Source organism: Neolamprologus multifasciatus, chromosome 18 (assembly GCF_963576455.1).
Source record: "Neolamprologus multifasciatus chromosome 18, fNeoMul1.2, whole genome shotgun sequence".
NCBI classification, from domain to species: domain Eukaryota; kingdom Metazoa; phylum Chordata; class Actinopteri; order Cichliformes; family Cichlidae; genus Neolamprologus; species Neolamprologus multifasciatus.
Genome location: NC_140456.1, coordinates 1,679,336 through 1,706,689, shown reverse-complemented (window position 1 = coordinate 1,706,689; position 27,354 = coordinate 1,679,336). Strand labels below are relative to the sequence as shown.

Genomic DNA, 27,354 nt, shown 5'->3' with positions numbered 1-27,354 from the left:
AACTGATGGAGAGATCTGCCAAGTGTCTGAACAGACTCAAAGAGATAGCACTGAAGCCAAACCCTCTGTCCACTCCAGAGTACATCGACATGCTTATTGAAGGAGAGAAATCTGAGGGCAAACCAGGCTGGAAGCAACGAGTTCAGTCTCTGATGGAGATGAAAAAAAAAGCAGAGACAATGGCCAAAATAGAGGAAGGCAAGAAACTCCTTCACTGAACATTCATGTGATCACAAAGAAGAACAAAGAAAAAGGTCGAGACCAGTTTGAACTGAGATGATAAAGATTTGAACTCAGTCGATAAAGACAAACGACACATGTAAAAAAAAAAAACCCTCTTATTTACTGTTTGCTTCCTGATAAGATCTCATTTTAAAATTGATTTATCTTTAACATAGAAGTGTGATTATATTTTATTGGACATTAAAATGTTCAACTTTTAACTTTTTCCTTTCAGCTTCTTTATATTCTTTACGTTTGATCTGATATTACGTTTATTTTCTCAGTGACTCTTGATGTTGATGTTAATGGACTTTTTATTTTGTTGATTTTTATGCTTTTATTAAAAAAGTGTAATTTTACTTTGTGTTTCCTTTCCTGTAATTTTTCTGGATTTTTCTGTTGCTTCATAAAACACAGTAAATGTTTATCACACATATGAGAGCAGCTGTTTTATCATCTGTGTGAGGGGACGTAGTTTTACTAACTCAGACGTGTCATTTACACATTTACAGCTTCATTTTCATTTGCTTCCTGTGCACTCGTGCTGCCGGTGTGTGAGCTTTATCTAAGTAAAACCCTTTGCTGGAACAAAGAGACAATCCACTGCAGGGGCAAAACAGCGGTCCACCTAAAGAAAAGGCTCTTATACTCAAACAGATACAGATGTGTCTGCCATACCATACATCAAAAAGAGAAGATACAACCTCTCTCATGACCCTAGGATGTATGTGAGGTATGCCAGAACACTCTGGAAAAAGGAATGAACGTCCTCCCTTCTCATAGTACACAGAGTCTTACTAAGGATGAGACCCTCTATCAATATGCAAACAATTATAGACTCTAAGCATATATGATCGTGTTTCTAAGTACAAATGTCAATTCTAAAATCTCACTCTGACACAGCGTTTGTTCACAGTTCAAACATTTATTCAGCCAGTCCTGTCATTAAGTCGTGTTTGATTAAACAGAGACATGAATCCCTTTATTGTCGTGTCAGGAGCTGCACGCTGTTGTGACAGGAAGCAGCTGGAAGTCACTTTATTAAGATCAGAATTCAGCGAGCTGATTGGTCCATATTCTCTCATTTGTTAGCAGGTTGTCCTGATGTTTTTAAAGTAATATAATTTGAGCTCTGATTCATTAATAATTATTCGAACATGCTGGATTGGCTTTAAGATCATGGTCACATGATCATGAGTTTGTGAGTGTAATGTTCTCATTAACATTAAAAAAAACTGATCTGCAGGATGATTTTGGTGAACAGGCCTCTCAGTCAGCATCACTGATCTGCTTCAGTCTGACTGCTGAGCTGGAAAAAAGCTGAACCTGAAGATTTTTATTCTTCATCTTAAACATGTCAGCTCATCAGATAATGCCTGCATGCTTCTACACTGCCTGCTGCTTGAAAACAGATTTCACTGCATTTAATACCAACTTGAAGTTAAATGTGACTGAACAACATCAGAGGTAGAAGAAGCACAGATAGCTGTGGTCTGAAGACAGATGAACACAGCGTATGAGAAATATCAGTGTTATCGTTACAGTCAGATTTATAACTTACTGAACAAAGACACAAGGTCTACAGTTTTGTCTCTGCAAACTACCACAGTGGATTTTAAATAAATAAAAATAAAAGAATCAGAATCAAGTTCAGATTTTTAGCTTTAATTCAGGTTTGACAAAAATCTTCCAGTAAATGTTTAAGAATAACAGACATCTATGGGTGCACTAAGGTTCGTTACATGGAATGTAAATGGAGCTGGCTCCAGAGAAAAGAGGTTAAAAATATTTAACCAACTCAAAAAACTACAGGCAGATGTTGTCCTTTTACAAGAGACCCACAGACCTCTTAGAGGTTTGAATGAACTTAAAACACCTGAGTTTCCTAATGTGTTCTCAGCCTGTTATAATTCTAGACAAAGGGGAGTAGCAATTTTAATCCATAAAAAAATTAATTTCACAGTACTCGATACAGTTATAGATCCAGAGGGCAGATTCTTAATCATTAAACTATCTATACTTGATTTAAAAAAAAGCTATGTATTGTAAGTGTATATGGTCCAAATGTTGATGATCCCTCATTCTTTCACGGTTTTTTCAGTGCACTCTCTGAACACTTAGATGGCACACTTGTGCTTGGAGGCGACCTCAACCTGGGACTAAATGAAGAAACGGATAGGCTCAATACAGCAGGAACTCAGCGTAATTGGCAGTCCACAAATATAATCAAACAGTATATGAGCGACTTTGGTCTTTGCGATGCATGGCGCTCCCTTCACCCCACCAGTAAGGAATATACTTTATTTTTCACATGTTTATCACTCCTACTCTCGTCTGGATTATTTTTTGGTCAGTAGCTCACTGCTGAGCGACAATTCAGACACTGAGATTCACCCTATATCTGTCAGCGATCATGCTCCTGTGTCTCTAACACTAATGCACAAGAATAATACTACGCCAAGTAAAAACTGGAGATTTAATACATCACTGCTTAAAGATGAAAACTTTATTAAATATTTTAAAAAAGAGTGGACTTCATATTTAGACTTTAATGACACTCCCGGAACATCAGCTTCTGTTTTATGGGAAGCAGAGAAAGCTGTGATAATTTCTTTCTCATCACATAAAAAGAAAAAAGAAAACAAAAATATTCAGGAATTAGAAAAAAACCATCAAATCACTAGAAGAAGCCTACGTGTCCCACCAAGATCAGGAAACATTGAACAAAATACGCAAAGCAAAACTAGAATTAAATGAGATAATTGATAAAAAAAAATAAATAAATTCTTAGTACAAAGACTACACTTACAAAATTATGAACATGGTAATAAATCCGGTCAATTTCTAGCAAACCAGCTAAAAATAAATAAGGAAAAAACAACTATATGTGCTGTTCAAGATTCATCTGGGAACACAATATATGAACCGAAACAAATAAACAACATTTTCAGGGATTTCTATAAAACGTTGTATTCACCACAAATAAACCCATCTAAAAAGGAAATTGATCAGTTTTTAGACAACATAACTCTCCCAAAATTATTAGACTCAAGCAATGGCACTGGATTCGCCACAGACATCAGGTGAACTCGAGGAAGCCCTGATAAGTATGCCCAGTAAGGCTCCAGGTCCAGACGGCTTTCCTGCAGAATTCTACAAAGAATTCTGGACGATTCTAGCACCAGTTTTTTACAGAACGTTGTTAGAAATCAAAGAAAAGGGCAGACTTCCATCAAATATGAATTCTGCAAACATTAATCTCCTGCTAAAACCAGGCAAAGACCCTGTATATCCCTCAAGCTATCGTCCAATATCCCTTATAAATGTAGACCTCAAAATAATTTGCAAAGCTCTCTCGAAGAGACTGGAGAAAATAGCCCCCTCTTAATTCATCCTGACCAAACTGGTTTCATAAAAGGTAGGCACTCTTCAACAAATACACGTAGATTACTTAATTTGATAGACTACTCATACAGTAAAAACCTTGAAACTACAATATTTTCTTTAGATGCAGAAAAAGCGTTTGACAGAGTTAACTGGAAATTTCTATTTGCAACTTTACACAAATTTGGTTTTGGATCTTCTTTCATCAACTGGTTAAAAATATTATATAATTCCCCAACAGCTTGTGTCAGACCAAATGACCAGACATCCTCCAGCTTCTGTCTCCTGAGGGGCACCAGGCAGGGATGCCCACTCTCCCCTTCACTGTTTGCAATTTTTATCGAACCACTAGCAGCAGCAATTAGACAGAATTCAGCAATTAAGGGCATAAAATGTAAGAACGTGGAACATAAAATCAGCCTTTATGCGGATGATGTCTTACTCTTTTTTCAAAATTCACAAACCAATATCTCTGGGGTGATTGAATTGATGAACTCTTTTGCAAGAATATCAGATTACTCAATTAACTGGTCAAAATCTACAGTCCTTCCGATTAATTGCTCCTTCCATAATTTCTCTTCTACTCCACTGCAATCGGGAAATATAAAATATTTAGGTATTAATGTTTCTCCCAAGCTTGCAGATCTAACTAAATTAAACCATATCCCACTTTTAAAGAAAGTAGAAGGTGATCTGGCTAGGTGGAAATGTCTACCCATATCACTCATGGGAAGGGTTGCCGCTATAAAAATGATGGTCCTACCAAAAATAAATTCTTTATTCTCAATGATCCCAACTAAACCGCCAAAAGACTGGTTCAGATCTCCAGATTCATACATGTCCAAATTCCTTTGGAAAAATAAACCCCCACGTATAAGCTTAAAAACACTACAAAAGACCAAGGATAAAGGAGGATTAGAACTACCTAACTTTCAGCACTACTTCTTAACCAACAGGCTTCAGTTTATCTCAGGATGGCTAAAACATACCCTCTTAGATGAACCTTGGCTAGATGTAGAACAAGCACTTTGCAATAATCTAGAGATTTCAGATCTACCATTTATCAGCTCAAACATCCAACGACATGAATGCTTCAAAAGCGTCAACATCAGCTCTTCTCTGACAGCATGGTGGGAGTTTCTGAAGTTGACAGAGTCTTCATTAATCCCATGCAAACGTACACCTATCTGGAACAACCCTGACATATTACAAAACAATAATATGATAAACTTTTCTGATTAGAGTGGTAAAGGAATCAAATATGTAGAACATATACTAGAAGGAACAGAATTTATTTCATTTGACAGACTAGTTACACAATATGGGATCAACAAGAAAAGATTTTTAGAATATCAACAAATTAAATCCATAATAAAAAAGAAATTTAAACAGGGTCAAGTCTAACTACAAACACCACCAAGTGTGGTTCCATTTCCTACTCTTAAAACCCCCAAATTACTATCCAAAATATACAGAATGCTTTCTAAAACAGATGAATCAATATCACTTCCAATTGCAAAATGGGAAGCGGATTTATCAGTTAACTTAGACCAAAACTTCTGGTCTCAGATTTGCTTAAAAACCTTTCATCTAATTAGAAATCCCAGTCTTCAATTAATTCAATACAAAATACTACATAGAGTGCACTATACAGGTCATCGGATGTTCAAGATGGGCTTTACGTCTACCAACAACTGTTCACACTGCCAAACCAATTCACCGGACAATTATATCCACGCTCTTTGGTTCTGTCCACCAGTTCAGAAGTTTTGGCGCGAGATATGTGAAGACTTATCAAAGTGTCTGAAATGTAACATTCCAACTTCCCCCTTAGTGTGTTTGTTGGGCAGCTTACATAATGTCACTTCAGAAAAGAATATAGCCCATATGGTTTTCACTGCCCAATGCGTAGCCAAGAAAACAGTCCTCATGAACTGGAAAAATAAAAATAATCTTAATTCTAACCAATATAGAAATTATCTATTAGATTACATTAGTCTTGATACAGCCTCTGCCACCACAGAGGCAGAGGCTCCAGGCCTCTCGGCCTGGGGACAGTGGCGCAGCTGCCCCTCTGTTGGTCTTCCTTGGTCTCTTGTGTTCTGGGGACTTCTGGATGTCTGGAGTTTTGATCTCCTCCATACCTGCTTCATGCCCTGGAGGACGGGGCAGTGGCTCCCCACACCCTCCAGCAGATCATTACATGAAGGAATCTTTTTTTTTTTAAAAAACAAGCGCGTCCATGCTCACAGGTGTACACACGGGTGATCACACACACAAACTACACCCTTTTTGGCTCCTACCTCAAAGCACACTGTGCTGTCGATCTTACGTGCTGCACAATAATGTTTAATATTTAGTATTTACTGTCATATTCCCATATATCACTGTGATGTTGTTTATTCTATTACTCTCGTTTTCTTCTGCTTGTTTTCTTTTTTCTTTCTCAACAGGTGATCGATATATGTATTTTTTTTTCTGCTTATTCCGTTGGTTTTTGTTTTTTGCCCTTCTCCCCCGTCCCTCTTCTCAGCTTTTTTTCTTTCCCTCTTTCTTTCTCCCCTTCTTTCCCACAGTCAAGTCTGTCCCGTATTCAGCAAGTAAAAATAAAATAAACAATAAAAGGTGAATCAAATGGACCATTTGGTAAAGTAAATCCATTGGGCATCTTTCTTCGCCTTTAGACAAAAATTCTGATGGCAAAAAAGCCAAACGGAACAGGCAAAAAAAAAAAGAAAAAAGAAAAAAAAAGAAGCCTGCAGTGTGAGAGCGAAGTGCTCTAATAGGGTGATATGGTACTACAAGGTCATTAAGATAAGATGGGGCCTGATTATTTAAGACCTTGTATGTGAGAATCAGGATTTTGAATTCAATTCTGGATTTAACAGGAAGCCAATGAAGGGAAGCCAAAACAGGAGAAATCTGCTCTCTCTTTCTAGTCCCTGTCAAGACTCTTGCTGCAGCATTTTGGATTAACTGAAGGCTTTTGGACATCCTGATAATAATGAATTGCAGTAGTCCAGCCTGGAAGTAATAAATGCATGAACTAGTTTTTCAGCGTCACTCTGAGACAGGATATTTCTAACTTTAGAGATGTTGCGCAAACGGAAGAATGCAGTCTTACATATTTGTTTAATATGTGCATTGAAGGACATGTCCTGGTCAAAAATGACTCCAAGGTTCCTCACAGCGTTACTGGAGGCCAAGGTAATGCCATCCAGAGTAAGAATCTGCTTAGATACCATATTTCTAAGCTTTTCAGGGCCGAGTACAATAACCTCAGTTTTATCTGAATTAAGAAGCAGAAAGTTAGCGGCCATCCAGGTCTTTATGTCTTTAAGACATTCCTGCAGTTTAACTCACTGGTGTGTGTTGTCTGGCTTCATGGACAGATAGAGCTGGGTGTCATCTGCATAGCAGTGTAAATGTATGCTATGTCTTCTAATGATGCTGCCTAGGGGAAGCATGTATAATGTAAACAGGATTGGTCCTAGCACTGAACCCTGTGGAACTCCATAATTAACCTCAGTGTGTGAAGAGGATTCTCCATTTACATGCATAAACTGGAGTCTATTAGATAGATATGATACAAACCACTGCAGCGCAGTACCTGTAATACCTACAGCATGTTCTAATCGCTCTAATAGGATATTATGGTCAACAGTATCGAACGCTGCACTGAGGCCTAGCAGGACAAGCACAGAGATGAGTCCACTGTCAGAGGCCATAAGAAGATCATTTGTAACCTTCACTAACGCTGTTTCTGTGCTGTGATGAGCTCTGAAACCTGACTGAAACTCTTCAAATAAACCATTCCTCTGCAGATGATCAGTTAGCTGTTTGACAACTACTCTTTCAAGGATGTTTGATATGAAAGGAAGGTTGGAGATTGGCCTATAATTAGCTAAGACTGCTGGGTCTAGAGATGCTTTTTGAGTAAAGGTTTAACTACAGCCAGCTTGAAGGCCTGTGGTACATAGCCGATTATTAGAGATAGGTTGATCATATATAAGATCGAAGCATTAATTAATGGCAGGACTTCTTTGAACAGTTTTGTAGGAATGGGGTCTAAAAGACACGTTGATGGTTTGGAGGAAGTAATTATTGAAGTTAACTCAGAAAGATCAATTGGAGAAAAAGAGTCTAACTTAACATCAATGGTACTAAAAGTAGGTGTAGATAATATTACATCTGTGGGATGATTATTGGTCATTTTTTCTCTAAAAATATAATTATGTATTTATTTTATTTTATTTTCGGTTGTTACAGATGGGACAGACATGACTGGGGGATAGGACAGGGAGAAAGAATGAAAGAAAGAGAGGGAGAGAAAGAAAAATAGAGGGAAGAAGAGATGGTGAGAAAGGGGGGAAGAAAAAAAAGAAAAACAAACAAAATACCTGGATCACCTGTATGGAGATAAAATACCAGAAGAGAAAACAAACAAAAAAGAGCAACATAATAAATACAACACCACCACAATGAACTAGCTAACAGTAGATAACAGTAGATACTAAATATTACATGTTATTGTGCAGCACACATGATCGACAGCGCACAATGTGCTTTGAGGTAGCAGCCAAGAAAGGTGTAGTTTGTGTCTGTGAACACCCGTGTGTACACCTGTGTGTATCAGCATGCTTGTATTCAAAAGGTTTCTCTATGTAACGATCTGCTAGGGAGTGTGGGGAGCCATAGCCCCGTCCCCCAGGGCATGAAGCAGGTATGGAGGAGATCCAGGCCCCAGAGTACGAGGACAGTCTTTCTCCCAGATGAACAGAATCAACTCAAGAATGACTGCAGTCATTCACACACACATTCACACACTGGTGATGGCAAGCTACATTGGAGCCACAGCCACCCTGGGGCGCACTGACAGAGGCAAGGACACTGGCGCCACTGGGCCCTCTGACCACCACCAGTAGGCAACGGCTGAAGTGTCTTGCCCAAGAACACAACGACAGAGACTGTCCAAGCCGGGGCTCGAACCGGCAACCTTCCGATTACAAGGCGAACTCCCAACTCTTGAGCCACTTGTTGTATTTATTTTAATGCTACCAATTCCAATGCCACAAAAACAATTTCTAGGATGGGATAGACTGCTGTCAAAATACATTTGGAAAGGGGGAAAAGCCAGAGTCAAATATAAAACCTTACAAATAGAGAAATATAAGGGAGCCTTAATATCTGATACAAAATTGCAGAATAAAATGCATTTGGCAGATGAACCCATATCACAAATAATGAAGCAATTAAAATTTGTGGTTTGAGAAACACCTCTAAACTTTTAAGATGGTGCACCTATGATTCAGACTTTACCCTGAATCAATACAATAATAGATTCAAGAAATGGACTTCAAAAGGCCTAACTAATTATTATTCATTTGTCCAAAAGGGGGTCCACAAGCTTTGAAACCCTAAAAGATATTATGTACACTTAGATGATTTCTTCAGATATCTACAGGTGAGAAATTATTTTAAATCAGGACCTAAACCTGAATTTAAACAACTCGTAGGTTGTATGCACAGTAAAATTATTTCAAGATTATATAACAGCATCCTGAGGTGTAAAATCGATGGTACTGTTTATGTTGAAGTGAAGTGGGAAAAAGAAGGTAACTTCACAATTACAGAGGAGTGTTTGGACCACATATGTGAGATAGTGGGCTACAACTGGGTCAAATGACTGGCATGAATTTTTCTGAAAAAGCATTATGAGATTCTTCAACACCCCTGTCCAGAAAAGTTATCGGGGAATTGGTGATACTTGTTGGAGATGTGGAGGAGTGGATGCTGAGTATTTTCATTATTTTTGAGACTGTCGAGTCATGCATGAGTATTGGTCTTTAATCCATGAATATTTACAGAATGTTTTTTAAATTTGTTTTTCCTTCAACCTTTGAAACCGTATTTCTGTGTAATATATCAGTGGATAATTTGAACTCTAATGATAAAAAATGTTTGTATATCCTACTGGCCGCGACTAAAAAGGCCCCCAGGAGGGGATGGCTCAAACCTGAACCACCAACAACTGAAGACTGGAAAAAATGCTGTACAAGAGATCTATACAAAGGAAAAACAGTCTTTCTCTCATATTTTACAGAATATGGTCTAAGTGGAAGGAATATGTTAAGCCTGTTAGGTCTGATTTTCTATGAACCTTGCCATTCTATTTGTTGGTGATAATGTGATTGTAACCTGGCTACTCCAGCACCACCACCCAAGTTCCAATGTCATTTTTAGTTTTTTTTATTAAAAGTTTAAAAATGTGAAAGCAAAAGCAATGTAAAAAGTCATACTACTGTCATCTTTATTGTGTTTGCTCAATAAAAGAGATAAAAGAATATTAAAAATTAAAAAGGAGAAAAAGATGGAAAAAGCCAATACAATCGTATATGCTCATTTCTTTAACCCCCTTGTATGGGCATTGGCACAACCCAGCAGGTTACAAAAATCAAAAAGTGCACAACCTGTAGAAACAACGGCTACGGACATCAATGTCACTTTGATATCATTATTGTTGCACGATGCCATTTGCAAGGCACCGCATGACAGGTATAAAATGACCCTTATGACCCCGTTCCCTTTGCTTCAGTTTTCCATAAATGTGGTTCGATACAGCACTCTGCCAACCGCCGGTCCTTTTATCAATAACCTCCTTCTTTGTGGAGGGACAAATTTGGGGACAAATCTAAATATTAGTGCTTCGCTGAAGACACATTTCTTAAGTGAACTTGTTGAGTTTAGTTGGTCTAAAAGAAAGCAAAAAGGCAGTATTTCTTTCAGGAATCAAGACAGAGAAAAACAGAAGTGCAAGGCGACCACAAAGGTCTCAGAGCTGTTCATGAATAAAAGATTTAGCAACACATGTTATACACCATCCTTATAGTTGGTACGTGCTAGGTGTGTTTTTATGGTTTGTGGTCATTTCTGTGTAGCTAACCAGCTGTGATAACTTGATCTGTGCTACAGTAACTTACTGTCTTAAGAGTTTTTTGACTTTTTGAAAGTGAAGTTTGCCTTCCATCCAGTCATGGTATGTGCAGTTATGTGTGTTTGCTGCAAAATAAACAACCTTTTGTTTTCGGGTGTTATGACTGAAATGTTGTGGTTTGTGATCGCATGCCGCCTCTTTTGATGCCTGGCTCCTCCTGTTGGTGTGTGTATTTTTATCTCCTCCCTCACTCCTTGGCGTGTGGTTGTGTTTGGGTAATGGCTGGTGAACAGGCTGGACCACTGATTGGCTGATTCAAACAAGCTCCGAAAGTCTGGATAGGACCTGGCCTCTCCTTCTCTCTTCTACACCCAACAAACAGCCATCTAGTTGTTTATGCTTCTGAGCATTTGTGTGAGAATCCTGAGCTGTAGTCTTTTTGTAAAGTGTAAGCCATTTGGAATGAAGATATCTTTTTTGGTATGAGCTTAGACAGAATTGTCTTTTGTTTGCTTTTATTTTCTGATAGGGAAAAATTGGTAAAGCTAGAAACCTTTTTATTGGTTATTTTGGGCACTGCTCACATCCAAAGAAAATAAACTGCTGCTTAGCAAATTCAAGAGCTTTAAGAGCATCGTCACCAAGAGAGGATGAAACAGCTGCAGCACTGACAAAACAGACACTCCTGCGTCCACGATGTTTTCTTTGTGCACGAGTATGGTCTGTGGATCTCCAGTTAATGGTCCTTGATATAAATGGAGTTTGTCTATAGTTCAGAGAGAAAATATCATAGTTTTCTTTCTTCTTGCTTTTCTTACTTGTTCACTTTTGTATGAAATTTGTTCGTATTTTCATGTCTCTCTTTGGAAAAGAGACTGAAATCTCAATAACATTACATGTTCACATAAATAACATTAATATATTAGAACGTTTAGCTCGAGGCCTCGGAGAAGAAAAGAACAGCCTCAAAGAGGCACAAGCATGACTGCAGGCTCGTAGTCTGGTTTTTCAGCGTGTACATCAGGCACGTTTATTTCACAGACTACACACTGCTCAGGGAAATGAGCCTGATGCTCTTCTGCTTTTCCACAAAAGTATGCTGAATTAGCGGTTATCACTTCCTGTCAGTGATGTAGCCAAGACCGACAATCATCACTAATTACTATGGAAACTTGTTGATTCTATAGTTACAGGGACGATTCAAGTCTGATACAAATGAAGTTGTGATGCTGCGTAAAAACTAAATAACAAGAGAGTGAAATGATTTTCAAATCTCTTAAACCCAATTTAAATTCACAAAAGATTATAGAAACATATTAAATGATTCACATGAAAGAAAAATGCTATCTTATGTTGAGCAGCAGCACTTAGGACAGGCCCATGTTTCAATGTGTAGCATCTCTTCTTTTCACTACAGTCTGTAAACGTCTGTGAACTGAGGACAGCAGCTGCTGCTCAGCAGTCCTGGGTGTTCGTTCATGTATTTTTGTATTCAGTATTGATGAAGCCTTTCCAGATTCCACAGCCTCTGATGCTCTCCAAACTATCAGAGATTCAGGTGTTTGAGCTGATTGCTGATAACAAGCCAAATGGTCCCTCTCCACTTTACTCTAGAGGACCTGGCAGCCATGTTTTCCACTCAGTCCATTTTAAATGAGTTTTGTCCCAGAGAAGACAGGCGTGTTTCTAGATCATGCTCACATGTGGCTTCTTCTTTGCATGGAGCCTTAAATATGAATCTTTTGATGATACAGTATCATTTTCAAAGTCACTTAAATGACTTCTCTTCTTTTTCAGCTCATAGAGGGGAAGAGTTTTTATCCACCTGCCGTCATGTAAGCAGAGCCTCAGAGAGCTGTGAGCATGACTGCAGGCTCGTACTGTGGGTTTCCTGCCTGCACACTGAACACGTATTTTCACAGGTCACACACGAATCTGAGAAACGAGCCTGAAGCTCTTCTGCTTTCTCTTCTTGCAGTGAAGGTTTTTTGTCCTCACAGTGAATATAAAAGAGAACGAAGAGCAGAGACCTCAGAGGATCACACAGCTGTCTACTGTAAGTACACCGACGCTGCTTCACTTTATGTTTTTGTCTTGATTACTGTGGTAGAGAACATTTAAATAACTTAAAGTAACAGGTGCAGTTACAGCAGGGACTGTTTCCTATTACTTAACAATTAAGAAAGTGCAAAACAATCTAAAAGTCACACTGAATCTAAATGTCATGTTTCAGAGTTTTAGATTCATCATTTTCTTTTTATTACAATTGTCACGGTCCTGGGTCTTTGGTCCAGGGTTTTGAGTTTTGGACTGTTGCTTCAGAACTCTAGTTATTATTATTTAGATTTTTTATTTATATCATAGTTTGCAGTAACTTTGTTTTGGACTGATTAAACTAGCAGCAGTGAGAACATCTGACTCACATTTGACCAAGCAATGAGTTATTTGACACCCTAAAACAAACATGTTGTGTTTGTTTGTTGATATTTTGCTGATATTTTCTAAAATCTATAAGCTGATTAATAGTTCAGACTGAAGTTTTATCTTAGTCAGGCTTGTGGGCAGTTCTCTTTATACTCAGTAGATGGTATTTTTATACAGTTTGTATCAATACAGAAAGCAGGGGAACCGTTCCCATCAGAAACATCCCTTATCCCCAACAGCATCATCATCAAAACATAGTAAATTAAAGGAATCAATCCAAATCACAAGAAGATAAAAAGGCAGGTCAAATTATTCTGAGGTCACAATGACAACAATGCACAGATGGGAGTGAAAAGTCCTTCTGGGAACCTAAACAATCGACAGTTTCAGTAAAGACCAAATTCACAGCAGATCAGCTGGTAAAAAAAACAAACAGACAGGATAGCTCTGGATCATATTCAAACCTTCTTAAAGAGACATGTCTGTCTCTTTAATGGCTGCATTTTCACACAAATTTCTATTTGTTTCGTAACAGACACTGACTGATACTACAGAGCAAAAATAAACAAAAATAAACTTCTCCCAGTAAATAGAATACTTTCAGTACTGTTTCTACTCAGTGTGAGCAGTCCAAGCAGTTTCTTTCTAATTCACACACACATTCATTCAGTGCTTCTACTTAACTTTCACATACTCACACAGGTACCATCCATCCTTCTATTTTCTTTCGCTTATCCAATTCAGGGTTGCTGGGGGGCTGGAGTCGACCCCAGCTGCCATAAAGCGAGAGATGGGCTGGAACCTGGACAGGTCGCCAGTCTGTCGCAGGGCTCACACAGATCATACAAAATAAGGATTAAGCATAATTTGCATTAAACTGTGAGCATACTAAAGACCATACTAAAAATGTTTGATTCATCTAAATACTGGAAATGGAAAGTCCAACAAATACAAATATCATAAAGCTGATAAAATACCCGTGTCCACACCTGTCAGTGACAATGAGCCTCTTTATTAAATACCAACAGTAGCTTTTAAAAAACAACAACAACATTTGTTGCTGCAGACAATTAGCAAATCTGTCCCATAGTGTGGACTAAATATAAAACTAAGCCTGATGAATATCACTTAGCAACGATTTTCACAGATGTTTGACCTCACAACCTTTGTTCTTACTCTCAGGTGGCAATTTTATGAAGCTGTTTCAGCACGACTGAGGACATAAATTCATTTTAATAGTAAGTAACTATATGGAGTACACTTGTAATAACAACTGTGAAATCTCATAGCAACCACTGGTCACTAAAGAAACAATGTTTATTCCCCAACCAGTAAAAGAGTGTTTGCTGCAGGTTGTTGCAACAAGAGTACTGCACAAAAAACATCCCTGCAATTGCTTTGGTCACCAGCAGATTACCACAGTTGCTCTTAGTTTGCATATAAGACATCAGCTGTTTTGGTAGTGAAATTGTTTAAATGTATTCGCAACCAATTTCAACTGGTAACTGCCAGCAAGCTCACATTTTCAATGAGTCAGGAAATACACATTTTTCCCTACCAAAATAAACTACACTGTTTTTTTGTTTTTGTTTTTAACGGGAAATGAGTAAACTAAGAAAACCCTAAATGGTCAAAAGTGATGTGGTTTCTAGTTTGGTCGTCCTCAAGGACAAACAACGAAAAACATAAACAGCAACAGATGTTATGGTCCTGAGTCTGGTGACTCAGTGCTGTTGATTATTAATATTCTTTGATTCAGTTAGTTTCTCATTATATCTTTTGATGTCTAGTTCTCTGCTTTTGCCTCTATGCCTCCCCTGTGTTACACATCCCTCATCTAGTTTCTTGTCTAGCGTCTCCTTGTCAAGTCCACGTCTCTGTGCCTGTCTCCAGTTTCCTGTTTTATTTTGACAGTCTCACGTCCTTTCTTAATGTTTTCAGTTTTGCTTCCTTTCCATCTCATTATGTCACATTAGTCCCAGCTGTGTTTCCCATTCCCTCGTTACTCCCTGGTGTAATTAAGCCCAGTGTTTCCCTATGTCCGTTGTCACGTCGTACCCTCTCAGTGCTGTGTGTTTCTGCCGTGCTCTTGGTTCACATTGTTGCTTCTTGTCAGTTCCTAGTTTCTAGCTTCTAGTTGTGTTTTGTTCCTTGTATTTAGTGTTCAAGTTTATGCAGTGCAATAAAAGCTGCCTCCTTTCGTTCATCCCTCCGTGTCCTGAGTCCTGCATTTGGGTCCTACATCCTGCCTGCCACAAAGTGTCACATGACAACAGTGAAGTGAGAACAGAAAACTGACAAACTGTTTCTGATTACTTCCAGTTCACACTGAGCCATGGACTCTAAATCTGGTGATACAATGAAGATGGCAGCACTTGGCCGGCCTTTTGGCCTGGGGATGCTGTATGACTGCCGAAGCGATAAACTTGTCCCTGGTAAGATTTAACCTGTCACATCTGAAGTTTCAGTATTTGAAGCTATTTTAAATTCTTTTACTTTTGTAATCGATTTAGGTAGCACAGTGGTTAGCACTGTTATCTTACAGCAAGAAGGTCCTAAATTTGAATCCATGAGGTTAGGTGAACTGATTATTCTAAATTGCCAATGGGTGTGAATAGTTGTCTGTCTCTCTGTGTTAGCCCTGCGACAGACTGGCGACCTTTCCAGGGTGAACCCCACCTCTTACCCTATGACAGCCATCACTCCAGCTGTCCACTAACTCCAGTATCACATACATGATATCAAATAATTCACTGTACAATTGATCTGAAGGGAGACTCTGTCCACAGAGACCAAAACAGTTTTTATAGTAGGCATTAAACATGATTTTAACACAGGAAAGTTGGACGTGTGTGTGTGTGTGTGTGTGTGTGTGTGTGTGTGTGTGTGTGTGTGTGTGTGTATATACACGTATGTAGACGCCAGGTCAGGAGGGAGATATCATCAGCCCCACCCGAGATTGGGTACCAAAGATAGGGTATCGCCCCAAGGTTCCAAGTTAAACAGTGGCGTCCAATCAAATCAATCAATCAAATCTTTTGATATTATTACTATCATTGCCTAAAATGTGTATTATGAGTTGAGTGTTGACTGAGATGCAGAGCCTGAACTCCAGAGTTTCTCCAATCTCCAAAGTTTCATTTACTATTTTTGTGATCATCACAAAAAAGACAAAAAAAAACAAAGTAATTTTTTAAAAAAGAAATTAATAAATAATAAATAAATTTATTTTAGAGTGTGATTTAATTGATGGAGTCCTGGTATTAATGTTTTTGCTTCTTCTTTTGCAGGATTGACTCTGTGGGATCGTGATGAGCTGATGAAAGATATAGCAGAAAGATCAAAGCCCTCTAATGAGTTTGAAATTGTTGCATCTGAATCAATTTCAGACAAATCTTCAGCTCTAAATGTTGAAGCTTCACTGAAGGCAAGTTTCCTGGGTGGACTGGTTCAGGTTGATGGATCTGCCAAATATCTGAATGATAGTAAATCTTCCAGAAATCAGGCCAGAGTAACACTGAAGTACAAGGCAACCACAAAGATCCAGGAGCTGTCCATGAATCATCTTGGAAGAGGAAACGTGAAGCATCCATATGTTTTTGATCAAGGCTTAGCAACACATGTAGTCACAGCTATTCTTTATGGAGCACAAGCTTTCTTTGTGTTTGACCGAGAAGTTTCTGAACACGAAGATCATCAGGATGTTCAGGGTAACTTGAAGGTGACCATCAAGAAGATTCCCTTACTTTCTGTAGAGGGTGAAGGTTCCCTGAAGATGGAAGAGAAGGACAAAGCCAGTCTTGATAAATTCTCCTGTAAATTTTATGGAGACTTCTGTCTTCCAAAACCACCAACAACCTTTCAAGGTGCAGTAGAAGTCTACCAGAGCCTGCCAGGATTACTAGGAGACAAAGTTGTACCAGTGAAGGTCTGGCTGCTGCCACTGACATGTTTAGATTCTTCTGCTGCTAAACTCGTCCGTGAGATCAGTACAAGATTAGTTCAAGAAGCACAGAGAGTCCTGGAGGACTTCAGTGAGCTAGAAATGAGGTCCAATGATGTACTGAGAACCACCACTGCACAGCAGTTCCCACAGATTGATAAAAAAATTAAAAGTTTTAAAGAAATGTGCTCTGAGTTCAAGCTGGAATTAAAACAAACTTTGGGAAAGACACTTCCATCAATCCGAGGAGGAGGAGAAGAGGAAGCTGAGCTTGCAGAGATCCTGAAGAAGAGACATTCTTCACCTTTCAGCAGCAAAAACCTGAACGAGTGGATGGACTGTAAAGAGAGAGAAATCTACACTTTAATGTCTTTTACCAGGATGATGAAAAACACCAAAATCATCTCGTCTCAAAATGATCTGTACAAGGAAAGTCTGAGTGCAGAGCATGTTGTGTGTTTTGTTTTCACCTCTCTGGGAAAGGATGAACCATACCTCTCAGCTTTATCTAAATACTTAAGAGGAAAAACCAACCCAGACCTTCAAGATCGTCACACTCATGATGTAGAGAAGGAACAATGGTACGCCTCAAAAGAAGTAACAGCTGAAATGTGGAGAAAAGGAAAACTCTTCAGTGATTTTGCAGAGGCCAACAAGGAGAACAAGAACATTAGGTTCCTGACAGTGGGGTTAACTAATGAGACACAGGAAGGTTCCAGCATCTACCTTTATGAAGGTGGATTTGCTGTCAGTGAGAACTTTGAGCCTCCTTCAAAGCCTGAAACTGTGACAGCAGCTAACATAAACCACAACAGTGTGACACTGAAGATTTCTCCACCCAAGTTTGGAGCAGAGAACATCACCTCCTACTCTGTTGAGTACTGTGTCAGTGGAGAGGATGGATGGCAGCAGAAGACAGAAGCAAAGGCTGAAGAAGTCACAGTGAGAGATCTGAAGCCAAACACAGAGTATGTGTTCAGATGCAGAGCAGTGACCTCAGCAGGTGTCGGGCCGGATAATCAAGTTTCTATTACAACAACTTCAAGTGGCAGAAACAAAGAAACATGTTTGGCAGAAAAACTGAGAGATAAAAGTAAAAAGATCAAATCTGATTCCCCCTCAGTTTACAAACTGCATCTGACAGAAGAACACATGAACATATATGGATGCAGGAAGTTTAACTTTGGAGAAGAAAGCACGAGGCAGAATCGTACAATAATACTTTTTGGAGTGACAGGATCAGGAAAGTCCACTCTGATCGATGGGATGATCAACTACATTGTACAGTTTCAGGTTTAAATTCATTAATGAGGATCAGTCAACATCACGAGCTCACAGTCAGACCTCTGAAGTCACTGTTTACAAAATCAACCATCAGGAAGGATTTAAAATCCCGTTCTCTCTGACCATTATTGACACTCCAGGCTTTGGAGATACAAGAGGCATAGAAAGAGACAGAGCGATCACAGAGCAGCTACGTAATCTCTTCTCTGCTCAGCACGGAGTCACTGACATTAATGCTGTGTGTTTTGTTGCACCAGCTGCTCAAGTGAGATCCACAACACAGAAATATGCGTTTGATTCAATGCTCTCAATCTTTGGCAAAGATGTGGCAGAAAACATCAGGATCCTGGTGACATTTGCAGACGGTCAGCGACCTCCATTTCTAGAGACAGTGAAAGCTTCAGGAGTCCTATTACCTACAGCTGATGATGGGCTGCCTGTTCACTTCACATTTAATAATTCAGCCTTGTTTGCACACAACAGATCATCTCAGAATGACAACACTGTTTACGAAGATGAAGAAGAGGAAAACTTTGGTCAGATGTTTTGGGAAATGAGCACAAACAACATGAAGAGTTTTTTTGATTCTGTAGAAGTCACACAAGCAAAAAGCTTGAAACAGTCCAACGAGGTCCTCAATCAAAGAAGGCAGCATGAAATAGTAGGACAAGCTTGGTGGAAATTAAGCAGACTGCGGTCAGTCGGGCTTCGGGAGCTAAAAGACACAACTAAAAAACTAAGAGAGTTTGAGGCGCAGATCAACAAAAATGAGAACGCCAAGTTTGAAGTTACAGTCATGAACCCTAAGCAGGAGGATGCTGGTAATTTCAGTACCAACTGTAAGAAGTGTAAGTTTACATGTCATTATCCCTGTCCTGTGAAAAAGGATGCAGCTGAAAATTGCTGTGCTGCAATGGATTCAAATGGATGCTGCACTGTGTGCCCAAGCAAATGTTCGTGGGAAGAGCATGTCAGCGAGAAGAAAAAATGGGAGTATAGAGAGGATACACGGAAACAATCAGTCAGAGAGCTGAAAGAAAGCATCGGTGTCACCGATGATAAGATGACTGCTGAGGCTCTGGTTAAAAAACTGGAAAGTGTATTTTCTGATAAACTGCCTGATGTGACGGAATTGGCGAAAATGTCGTTGAAGTGTAAGGACACGCTTAAACAGATAGCACTGAAGCCAGATCCTCTGTCCACCTCAGAATACATCGACATGCTGATCGAGGAAGAGAAATCAGAGGCCAACCCAGGCTGGGAGAAACGAGTGTGGTTCCTGCAGGGGACGGGAGCTAAAATACCACAAACATGTGCAATACTGTGATTGGTCAGAAAAACAGAAACAAAAAACAAAAAATCAAATGTGTGCAAGTCTTATTGTTCACATGATTGAGAACAACAAGAATAACGCTAATAACACTCATAAAAATTTACTGCATGGACATAAATGACTAAATGAAGCAGTAGTGCTGGTATTAGCAGAGCTGTTGATCATGTTAATTTACATAAAAGATCACAAATCCTTAAGTTGTTTTCTTTTTACCTAATTATTGTTCAGAAGATAAGACAAACTGACTGATTGGAGACTTATTTAACTAAATCATTCTGCACCTCTGTGCCTCAGATTAATCAGTACATATGATTGTAATTTGTTCATCTGGACAAAATCAACTTGAGTGTGGATCAGGATTTTACGATTGTATGAAATCTGATCATTTACTGTTCAAGTAAAAATTATTTTCATTTTAAGACTTTCACTCCAATTGTTCTTTCTTACCTGGCAAAGATCATTTTTAAACTTGACTGCAATGAGAATTAATAACCAATAAATAAATTGTATTATCCTAAAGTGTTATCGTCTGTTTTTGCCTCTAACTGTGAACGTTGTGGTAAATTGTTGTGGTAGAAACAGATGTGTGAGGGTTGTTGTTCGATGTGAAGAAGCTGTCTCATTGAAGACCTTTTACACTCTTTCTTTTTGAAATATTTTTTGGCCTTTTTTAGCTTTATTTGATAGACACAGTGAAGAGACGATAGGAAAGCGGGGGCAGAGCGAGAAGGGGGCAGACATGCAAAGGGCCACAGGTCGAACTTGAACCCGGGCCGGCCGCTCTCAGCTGTATGGTATGTGGTCACCTGAGTTAAACCGGCACCCTTTTCACACTCTCATAGACATACATGCCAACCCTCACGATTTTTCCGGGAGAATCCCAAATTTCAATGCCCCTCCTGAAAATCTCCCAGAGCCACGATTCTCCCGAATTTCTCCTGATTTTCCACCCGGACAACAAAAATGAAAAACCATATCCCAGAATTCATGGCGTCTCAATTCCAGTTTCCAACAATGGCGGCAGCTATTTAGTTTTAATATTACTCTTATTTCTCTTTCCGGTCGCAAAATAAACTTTTAACATATTTTCAGGCGAGAATGTAGCTGTGTAAACTTCAAGTAGCTGAGCCGACCGACACATCGTTTTCAACCCCCCACGGTCTTTCGCTACTCAGGTTAAACATGATATATAAGTCACTTAGATAACCTAATAATGTTATTGCTTGACTTCTTTCAGTGTTTTATTTGTTCGTGAGTAAATCAGTTTGGCTGAGATTAAATAAAGCTTTATTAATCATCGGGTGGGTTCCTCCAGGGTTTTCACACTGCTGAATAAACGTCAAACACAAAACTGCAGCTGGTCCAAAACGCTGCAGCACGGTTCCTAACTGGCACATGCAAGCGAGAACACACATCTCCCATACTGGCATCATTACACTGGCTGCCAATTAGCTTTAGAATTAATTTTAAGATTTAATTATTTGTTTTTAAGGCGTTGCACGGGTTAGCACCCTCACACCTTTCTGATCTTTTAAAGTGGTTCACTGAGGTCTGTGGATCAAATGCTCCTGGCTGTCCTGAGATTAAAGCAGAGAGGAGATCGGGCCTTTGCTGTAACTGCTCCTAAACTGTGGAACAAACTGCCTCTTCACATCAGGACCTCCCCAACACTGGACACTTTTAGAACCCGTCTGAAAACAAACTTTTACTCCATGACTTTTAAATCAGAATGAGTTTGTATTACTGTTACTTATCTTGTTTCTTACTCAAATCTTCTCATTTTATTATTATTTTTTTAGTTTTTATCATGTCTCCCTATGTTTTTATTTCTTTTGATCATCTTAATTGTCAGCACCTTGGTCAACATTTGTCGTTGTCATTTTTGCTGTAGTTTTGCTTTTGGACCAGCAGAGGGTGCTCTTGAATACAAATCCTCTGTTGGTCTGTGAGTTACCTGAACGCATCAATAAAACTGTAGCTGTAGAGTACAAGGACGAAGGATGCTACTACTCTCCAACCACAAAGACTCACCTGATGACATATCTGATAATATTATAGATCCCTGCAGGTGATGCACAGAAACCCTCCAAAGCCAGCAGCTCAAACAGAAAGAGCCCTGGAAAATCATCAGTCTGTGTTTGGCCTGTGTCTCTAAAGCCATATGGATGTTTTTCCCCATACAACAGAAATATAAGAATTAAGCATGAAACCAGGTAAAAAAATATGTTGTATGAGAAAAAGCAGTAAGTATCATAAAGGTTTTATAAAACCATAACAGTCGGTGGCTGTGTTTCCATCAGTCAGTGTAACGGGCACGTTGTACACGTCCTCGTATGAAGCGACAGGTCAGGATGTCTTCAGGCGTCCCAGATGCTGACTGAAGGTCTTTCTGCTTCTTTCAGGCTTTTTTCATGTTATTCTGAAACCAGAATTATAGCACAAGTGTCCATTAAAAGTTAGTAAAACTCTGGATCTTCAGATTGTGATGTTTCAGCTCAGTTTTTAAAAAAACTGAACCTAGAAATTTAAAACTTACTTTAATTATGTGAATTAATTAAGACCTGTAGGAATCTAACCAACCTAGCTAATTACTTCCTGGTTATTATAATAACTTCCATCACTTTATACATCAGAGAAAGTACATTATCTAATGGATTTAAGGTACAGAGAAAAGTAAATGTAAGACATCCAACCGTCAAACAACACATGCTGCTCATGTCTGAACGAACAGGTAAAAACTTTGACCTCCATTCAGAGGTCAAAGTAGGTAAAAAGTCTGATTCGGATCACTCAGCTGCACAAAGGACGAGGTCAGAGGTCAAAATATTTCAATAATGACCCTGACAGTTGATCCATCCATTTGTTTTCAGATGTGCACTTCCAGTATAACAGGTTACATCCTGGGCAGGTCTCTGATCCCTCACAGGGAACAATCACGTGTTCCCACACCGTCACCAGTAAACCCAGCATGTGTTTGGACTGTGGGAGGAAGCCGGAGAGAACCCACCCAGGAAGAACCTCCACACAGGAAGTCTCACAGTGACCAAGGAGCCTTCCTGCTGTGATCAATGCCACCCTGAAAAAATAATAATCAAGTATTTATTTTTAACTGCACAGCTATGTTTAATGTATCATCAATGACCACACACAGGCAACTAAATTATTATCTAAAATATCCATTTATGTTCGTTTAAGGCACAAACCAGAGAAGTTATGACTCACAGCAAAATCATCAGGACTAAAAACTATATTATAGGATATATATATTTTAAAATATATACTTTAAACCATTTATCATAAAATAATCTTTACTTTACTAAAGTATAAACCACAAAAACACATTTTTGCTTAGTGCAAGGGCAGAAACAACAGAGCTCCTAAACACAAGCTAAACTGACTCATTGCATTAACTGTATATGGCTGAGCTGAGCCTGAAATAACAACACATTCATTACTTATAACCAATGTTTCAAGGTCAAATTAATCACAGCTGTTTACTTTGTTGAACAACACAACTCGTTTCATTGAAAACACCTTTTTCATTCACAATAAAATAATATCTTCATACCGTCATCCTGTGTCCAGCTCCTCTCCTGCTGCTACATCTGCTCGTTTCATTCATCCAAATAAAGTTGATCGATCACCAGCAGCTGTGCAGCCTGACTGTGTGGCTCCCCCTGGTGGTTGTGTCCTCAAACAACCACAGGGAGTTTATACCTGCTGCTGACCCGTCCCCTTTCATTAAGGTCACAGTTTCGTGTCACCTCGCAGGTTTTTTTGATGAGGGTGATACGATAGTGATTCATGGATCAATGAGGCAAAAATGTGAACGGACAGCGTTTGATTAATGTGGCAGAAAATCAGGTGAACGAGACGCTTTTGAGTAAATCGCTGCCAGCAGAGCTCGATGCTGCAGTACAGTTAATATTAATCATTTATCCTGCTGTCTGGAGACAGTTTGGAGGATTTGAGGAATCACAGTTGGAAGATATTTTTTAAACTGAAATTTTAAAGATATATTTAAATCGTTTCTTCCTGCAAACCTGTGAAAAATCAAAGGTTTTAAACGCTGAGCAGCTTTTTGTCCTTGAAGCCGTCACATTTAAAAACATCCAGGAACAGCTTGAGTTTGTGGAAGTTGACCTGATGACCTGCTGGTTGGTGTGAGCTGTGAGTCATGGTGCTGATCGGGGTCCTGTTCCTGGGGTTTCGTGGTTGTTGGTCCTGACCTTCTGTTTTAAATTCATATTTTTAACGTGCCTTCCACAGATGATCCGTTCGGTCTGTGACTCACCTGCAGGTCCATCAGATGGTTTCGTTCCTCGTGTCTGCAGTCTGTGTTCTTCTCTCTTCACAAACATCTTCTGAGCCGAGCGTCCTGAAACTGCCCAACGCTTCAGCGTAACAACATCGGTGTAGTCTGAGGATTAAGGCTGGTGACGTTACCATCGCTGGGACTGAAGTTTATTTTAAGCTGTTTGTTTTTTCTTCTCCTTCACATCTCTGAAGTCTGTTTGTGTTTGTCAGACTTCCTGGAGCAGCAGAGGGAGCTCTTGAATACAAATCCTCTGTTGGTCTGTGAGTTACCTGAACGCATCTATAAAACTGTAACTGTAGAGTACAAGGATGAAGGATGCTACTACTCTCCAACCACAAAGACTCACCTGATGACATATCTGATAATATTATAGATCCCTGCAGGTGATGCACAGAAACCCTCCAAAGCCAGCAGCTCAAACAGAAAGAGCCCTGGAAAATCATCAGTCTGTGTTTGGCCTGTGTCTCTAAAGCCATATGGATGTTTTTCCCCATACAACAGAAATATAAGAATTAAGCATGAAACCAGGTAAAAAAAATATGTTGTATGAGAAAAAGCAGTAAGTATCATAAAGGTTTTATAAAACCATAACAGTCGGTGGCTGTGTTTCCATCAGTCAGCGTAACGGGCACGTTGTACACGTCCTCGTATGAAGCGACAGGTCAGGACGTCTTCAGGCGTCCCAGATGCTGACTGAAGGTCTTTCTGCCTCTTTCAGGCTTTTTTCATGTTATTCTGAAACCAGAATTATAGCACAAGTGTCCATTAAAAGTTAGTAAAACTCTGGATCTTCAGATTGTGATGTTTCAGCTCAGTTTATAAAAAACTGAACCTATAAATGAAAAACTTACTTTAATTATGTGAATTAATTAAGACCTGTAGGAATCTAACCAACCTAGCTAATTACTTCCTGGTTATTATAATAACTTCCATCACTCTATACATTGTAATCAGAGAAAGTACATTATCTAATGGATTTAAGGTACAAAGAAATGTAAATGTAAGACATCCAACCATCAAACAACACATGCTGCTCATGTCTGAACAAACAGGTAAACAGGCTGTGGTACCTGTGCAGCTCCTTTGGACTGTGGGAGGAAGCCGGAGAGAACCCACCCGAGATCAGGAAGAACCTCCACACAGGAAGTCTCACCAAGGAGCCTTCCTGCTGTGATCAATGCCACCCTGAAAAAATAATAATCAAGTATTTATTTTTAACTGCACAGCTATGTTTAATGTATCATCAATGACCACACACAGGCAACTAAATTATTATCTAAAATATCCATTTATGTTCGTTTGAGGCACAAACCAGAGAAGTTATGACTCACAGCAAAATCATCAGGACTAAAAACTATATTATAGGAAAATATATTTTAAAATATATACTTTAAACCATTTATTATAAAATAATCTTCACTTTACTAAAGTATAAAACACAAAAACACATTTTTGCTTAGTGCAAGGGCAGAAACAACAGAGCTCCTAAACACAAGCTAAACTGACTCATTGCATTAACTGTATATGGCTGAGCTGAGCCTGAAATAACAACACATTCATTATTTATAACCAATGTTTCAAGGTCAAATTAATCACAGCTGTTTACTTTGTTGAACAACACAACTCGTTTCATTGAAAACACCTTTTTCATTCACAATAAAATAATATCTTCATACCGTCATCCTGTGTCCAGCTCCTCTCCTGCTGCTACATCTGCTCGTTTCATTCATCCAAATAAAGTTGATCGATCACCAGCAGACTTGCAGCCTGACTGTGTGGCTCCCCCTGGTGGTTGATTCCTCAAACAACCACAGAGAGTTTATACCTGCTGCTGACCCGTCCCCTTTCATTAAGGTCACAGTTTCGTGTCACCTCGCAGGTTTTTTTGATGAGGGTGATACGATAGTGATTCATGGATCAATGAGGCAAAAATGTGAACGGACAGCGTTTGATTAATGTGGCAGAAAATCAGGTGAACGAGACGCTTTTGAGTAAATCGCTGCCAGCAGAGCTCGATGCTGCAGTACAGTTAATATTAATCATTTATCCTGCTGTCTGGAGACAGTTTGGAGGATTTGAAGAATCACAGTTGGAAGATATTTTTTAAACTGAAATTTTAAAGATATATTTAAATCGTTTGTTCCTGCAAACCTGTGAAAAATCAAAGGTTTTAAACGCTGAGCAGCTTTTTGTCCTTGAAGCCGTCACATTTAAAAACATCCAGGAACAGCTCGAGTTTGTGGAAGTTGACCTGATGACCTGCTGGTTGGTGCGAGCTGTGAGTCATGGTGCTGATCGGGGTCCTGTTCCTGGGGTTTCATGGTTTTTGGTCCTGACCTTCTGTTTTAAATTCATATTTTTAACGTGCCTTCCACAGATGATCCGTTCGGTCTGTGACTCACCTGCAGGTCCATCAGATGGTTTCGTTCCTCGTGTCTGCAGTCTGTGTTCTTCTCTCTTCACAAACATCTTCTGAGCTGAGCGTCCTGAAACTGCCCAACGCTTCAGCGTAACAACATCGGTGTAGTCTGAGGATTAAGGCTGGTGACGTTACCATCGCTGGGACTGAAGTTTATTTTAAGCTGTTTGTTTTTTCTTCTCCTTCACATCTCTGAAGTCTGTTTGTGTTTGTCAGACTTCCTGGAGCAGCAGAGGGAGCTCTTGAATACAAATCCTCTGTTGGTCTGTGAGTTACCTGAACGCATCAATAAAACTGTAGCTGTAGAGTACAAGGATGAAGGATGCTACTACTCTCCAACCACAAAGACTCACCTGATGACATATCTGATAATATTATAGATCCCTGCAGGTGATGCACAGAAACCCTCCAAAGCCAGCAGCTCAAACAGAAAGAGCCCTGGAAAATCATCAGTCTGTGTTTGGCCTGTGTCTCTAAAGCCATATGGATGTTTTTCCCCATACAACAGAAATATAAGAATTAAGCATGAAACCAGGTAAAAAAAATATGTTGTATGAGAAAAAGCAGTAAGTATCATAAAGGTTTTATAAAACCATAACAGTCGGTGGCTGTGTTTCCATCAGTCAGCGTAACGGGCACGTTGTACACGTCCTCGTATGAAGCGACAGGTCAGGACGTCTTCAGGCGTCCCAGACGCTGACTGAAGGTCTTTCTGCCTCTTTCAGGCTTTTTTCATGTTATTCTGAAACCAGAATTATAGCACAAGTGTCCATTAAAAGTTAGTAAAACTCTGGATCTTCAGATTGTGATGTTTCAGCTCAGTTTATAAAAAAACTGAACCTAGAAATGTAAAACTTACTTTAATTATGTGAATTAATTAAGACCTGTAGGAATCTAACCAACCTAGCTAATTACTTCCTGGTTATTATAATAACTTCCATCACTCTATACATTGTAATCAGAGAAAGTACATTATCTAATGGATTTAAGGTACAAAGAAATGTAAATGTAAGACATCCAACCATCAAACAACACATGCTGCTCATGTCTGAACAAACAGGTAAACAGGCTGTGGTACCTGTGCAGCTCCTTT

General features: G+C 39.2%; 3 protein-coding genes and 1 pseudogene across 6 annotated transcripts in view; 3 read left to right on the top strand and 1 right to left on the bottom strand.

Moving 5' to 3' along the window:
- The window catches only part of LOC146496938 (cytolytic toxin-alpha-like), a 12,442-nt pseudogene extending 12,269 nt beyond the window's left edge, over nucleotides 1–173 (top strand). Inside the window, exon 2 of the transcript XR_014870617.1 lies at nucleotides 1–173. This exon is cut by the window's left edge and continues 2,229 nt beyond it. The product of XR_014870617.1 is annotated as a cytolytic toxin-alpha-like (transcript).
- LOC146496937 (uncharacterized) overlaps nucleotides 1–5,826 on the top strand; it is a 44,984-nt gene extending 39,158 nt beyond the window's left edge. Inside the window, exon 4 of the mRNA XM_085140608.1 lies at nucleotides 255–5,826. The gene's annotated coding sequence lies outside the window, so the exon portion shown is untranslated. The remainder of the gene's footprint in view (nucleotides 1–254) is intronic.
- LOC146496935 (uncharacterized) overlaps nucleotides 1–27,354 on the bottom strand; it is a 66,814-nt gene that overhangs the window by 22,371 nt on the left and 17,089 nt on the right. The window contains exon 4 of one of the 3 annotated variants that reach the window (XR_014870656.1): nucleotides 24,921–27,347. The exons of the other annotated variants lie outside the window; for them this stretch is intronic. The gene's annotated coding sequence lies outside the window, so the exon portion shown is untranslated. Of the gene's footprint in view, nucleotides 1–24,920; nucleotides 27,348–27,354 lie in introns of those variants that run through there. 3 annotated transcript variants of the gene reach the window in all.
- LOC146496936 (uncharacterized) lies at nucleotides 12,825–20,777 on the top strand. Its single transcript, XM_085140615.1, is given in 4 exon segments — nucleotides 12,825–14,202; nucleotides 15,287–15,399; nucleotides 16,255–18,190; nucleotides 18,192–20,777. Coding segments are annotated over 3 exon segments (3,363 nt in total). The 5' UTR covers nucleotides 12,825–14,202; nucleotides 15,287–15,299; the 3' UTR covers nucleotides 19,519–20,777.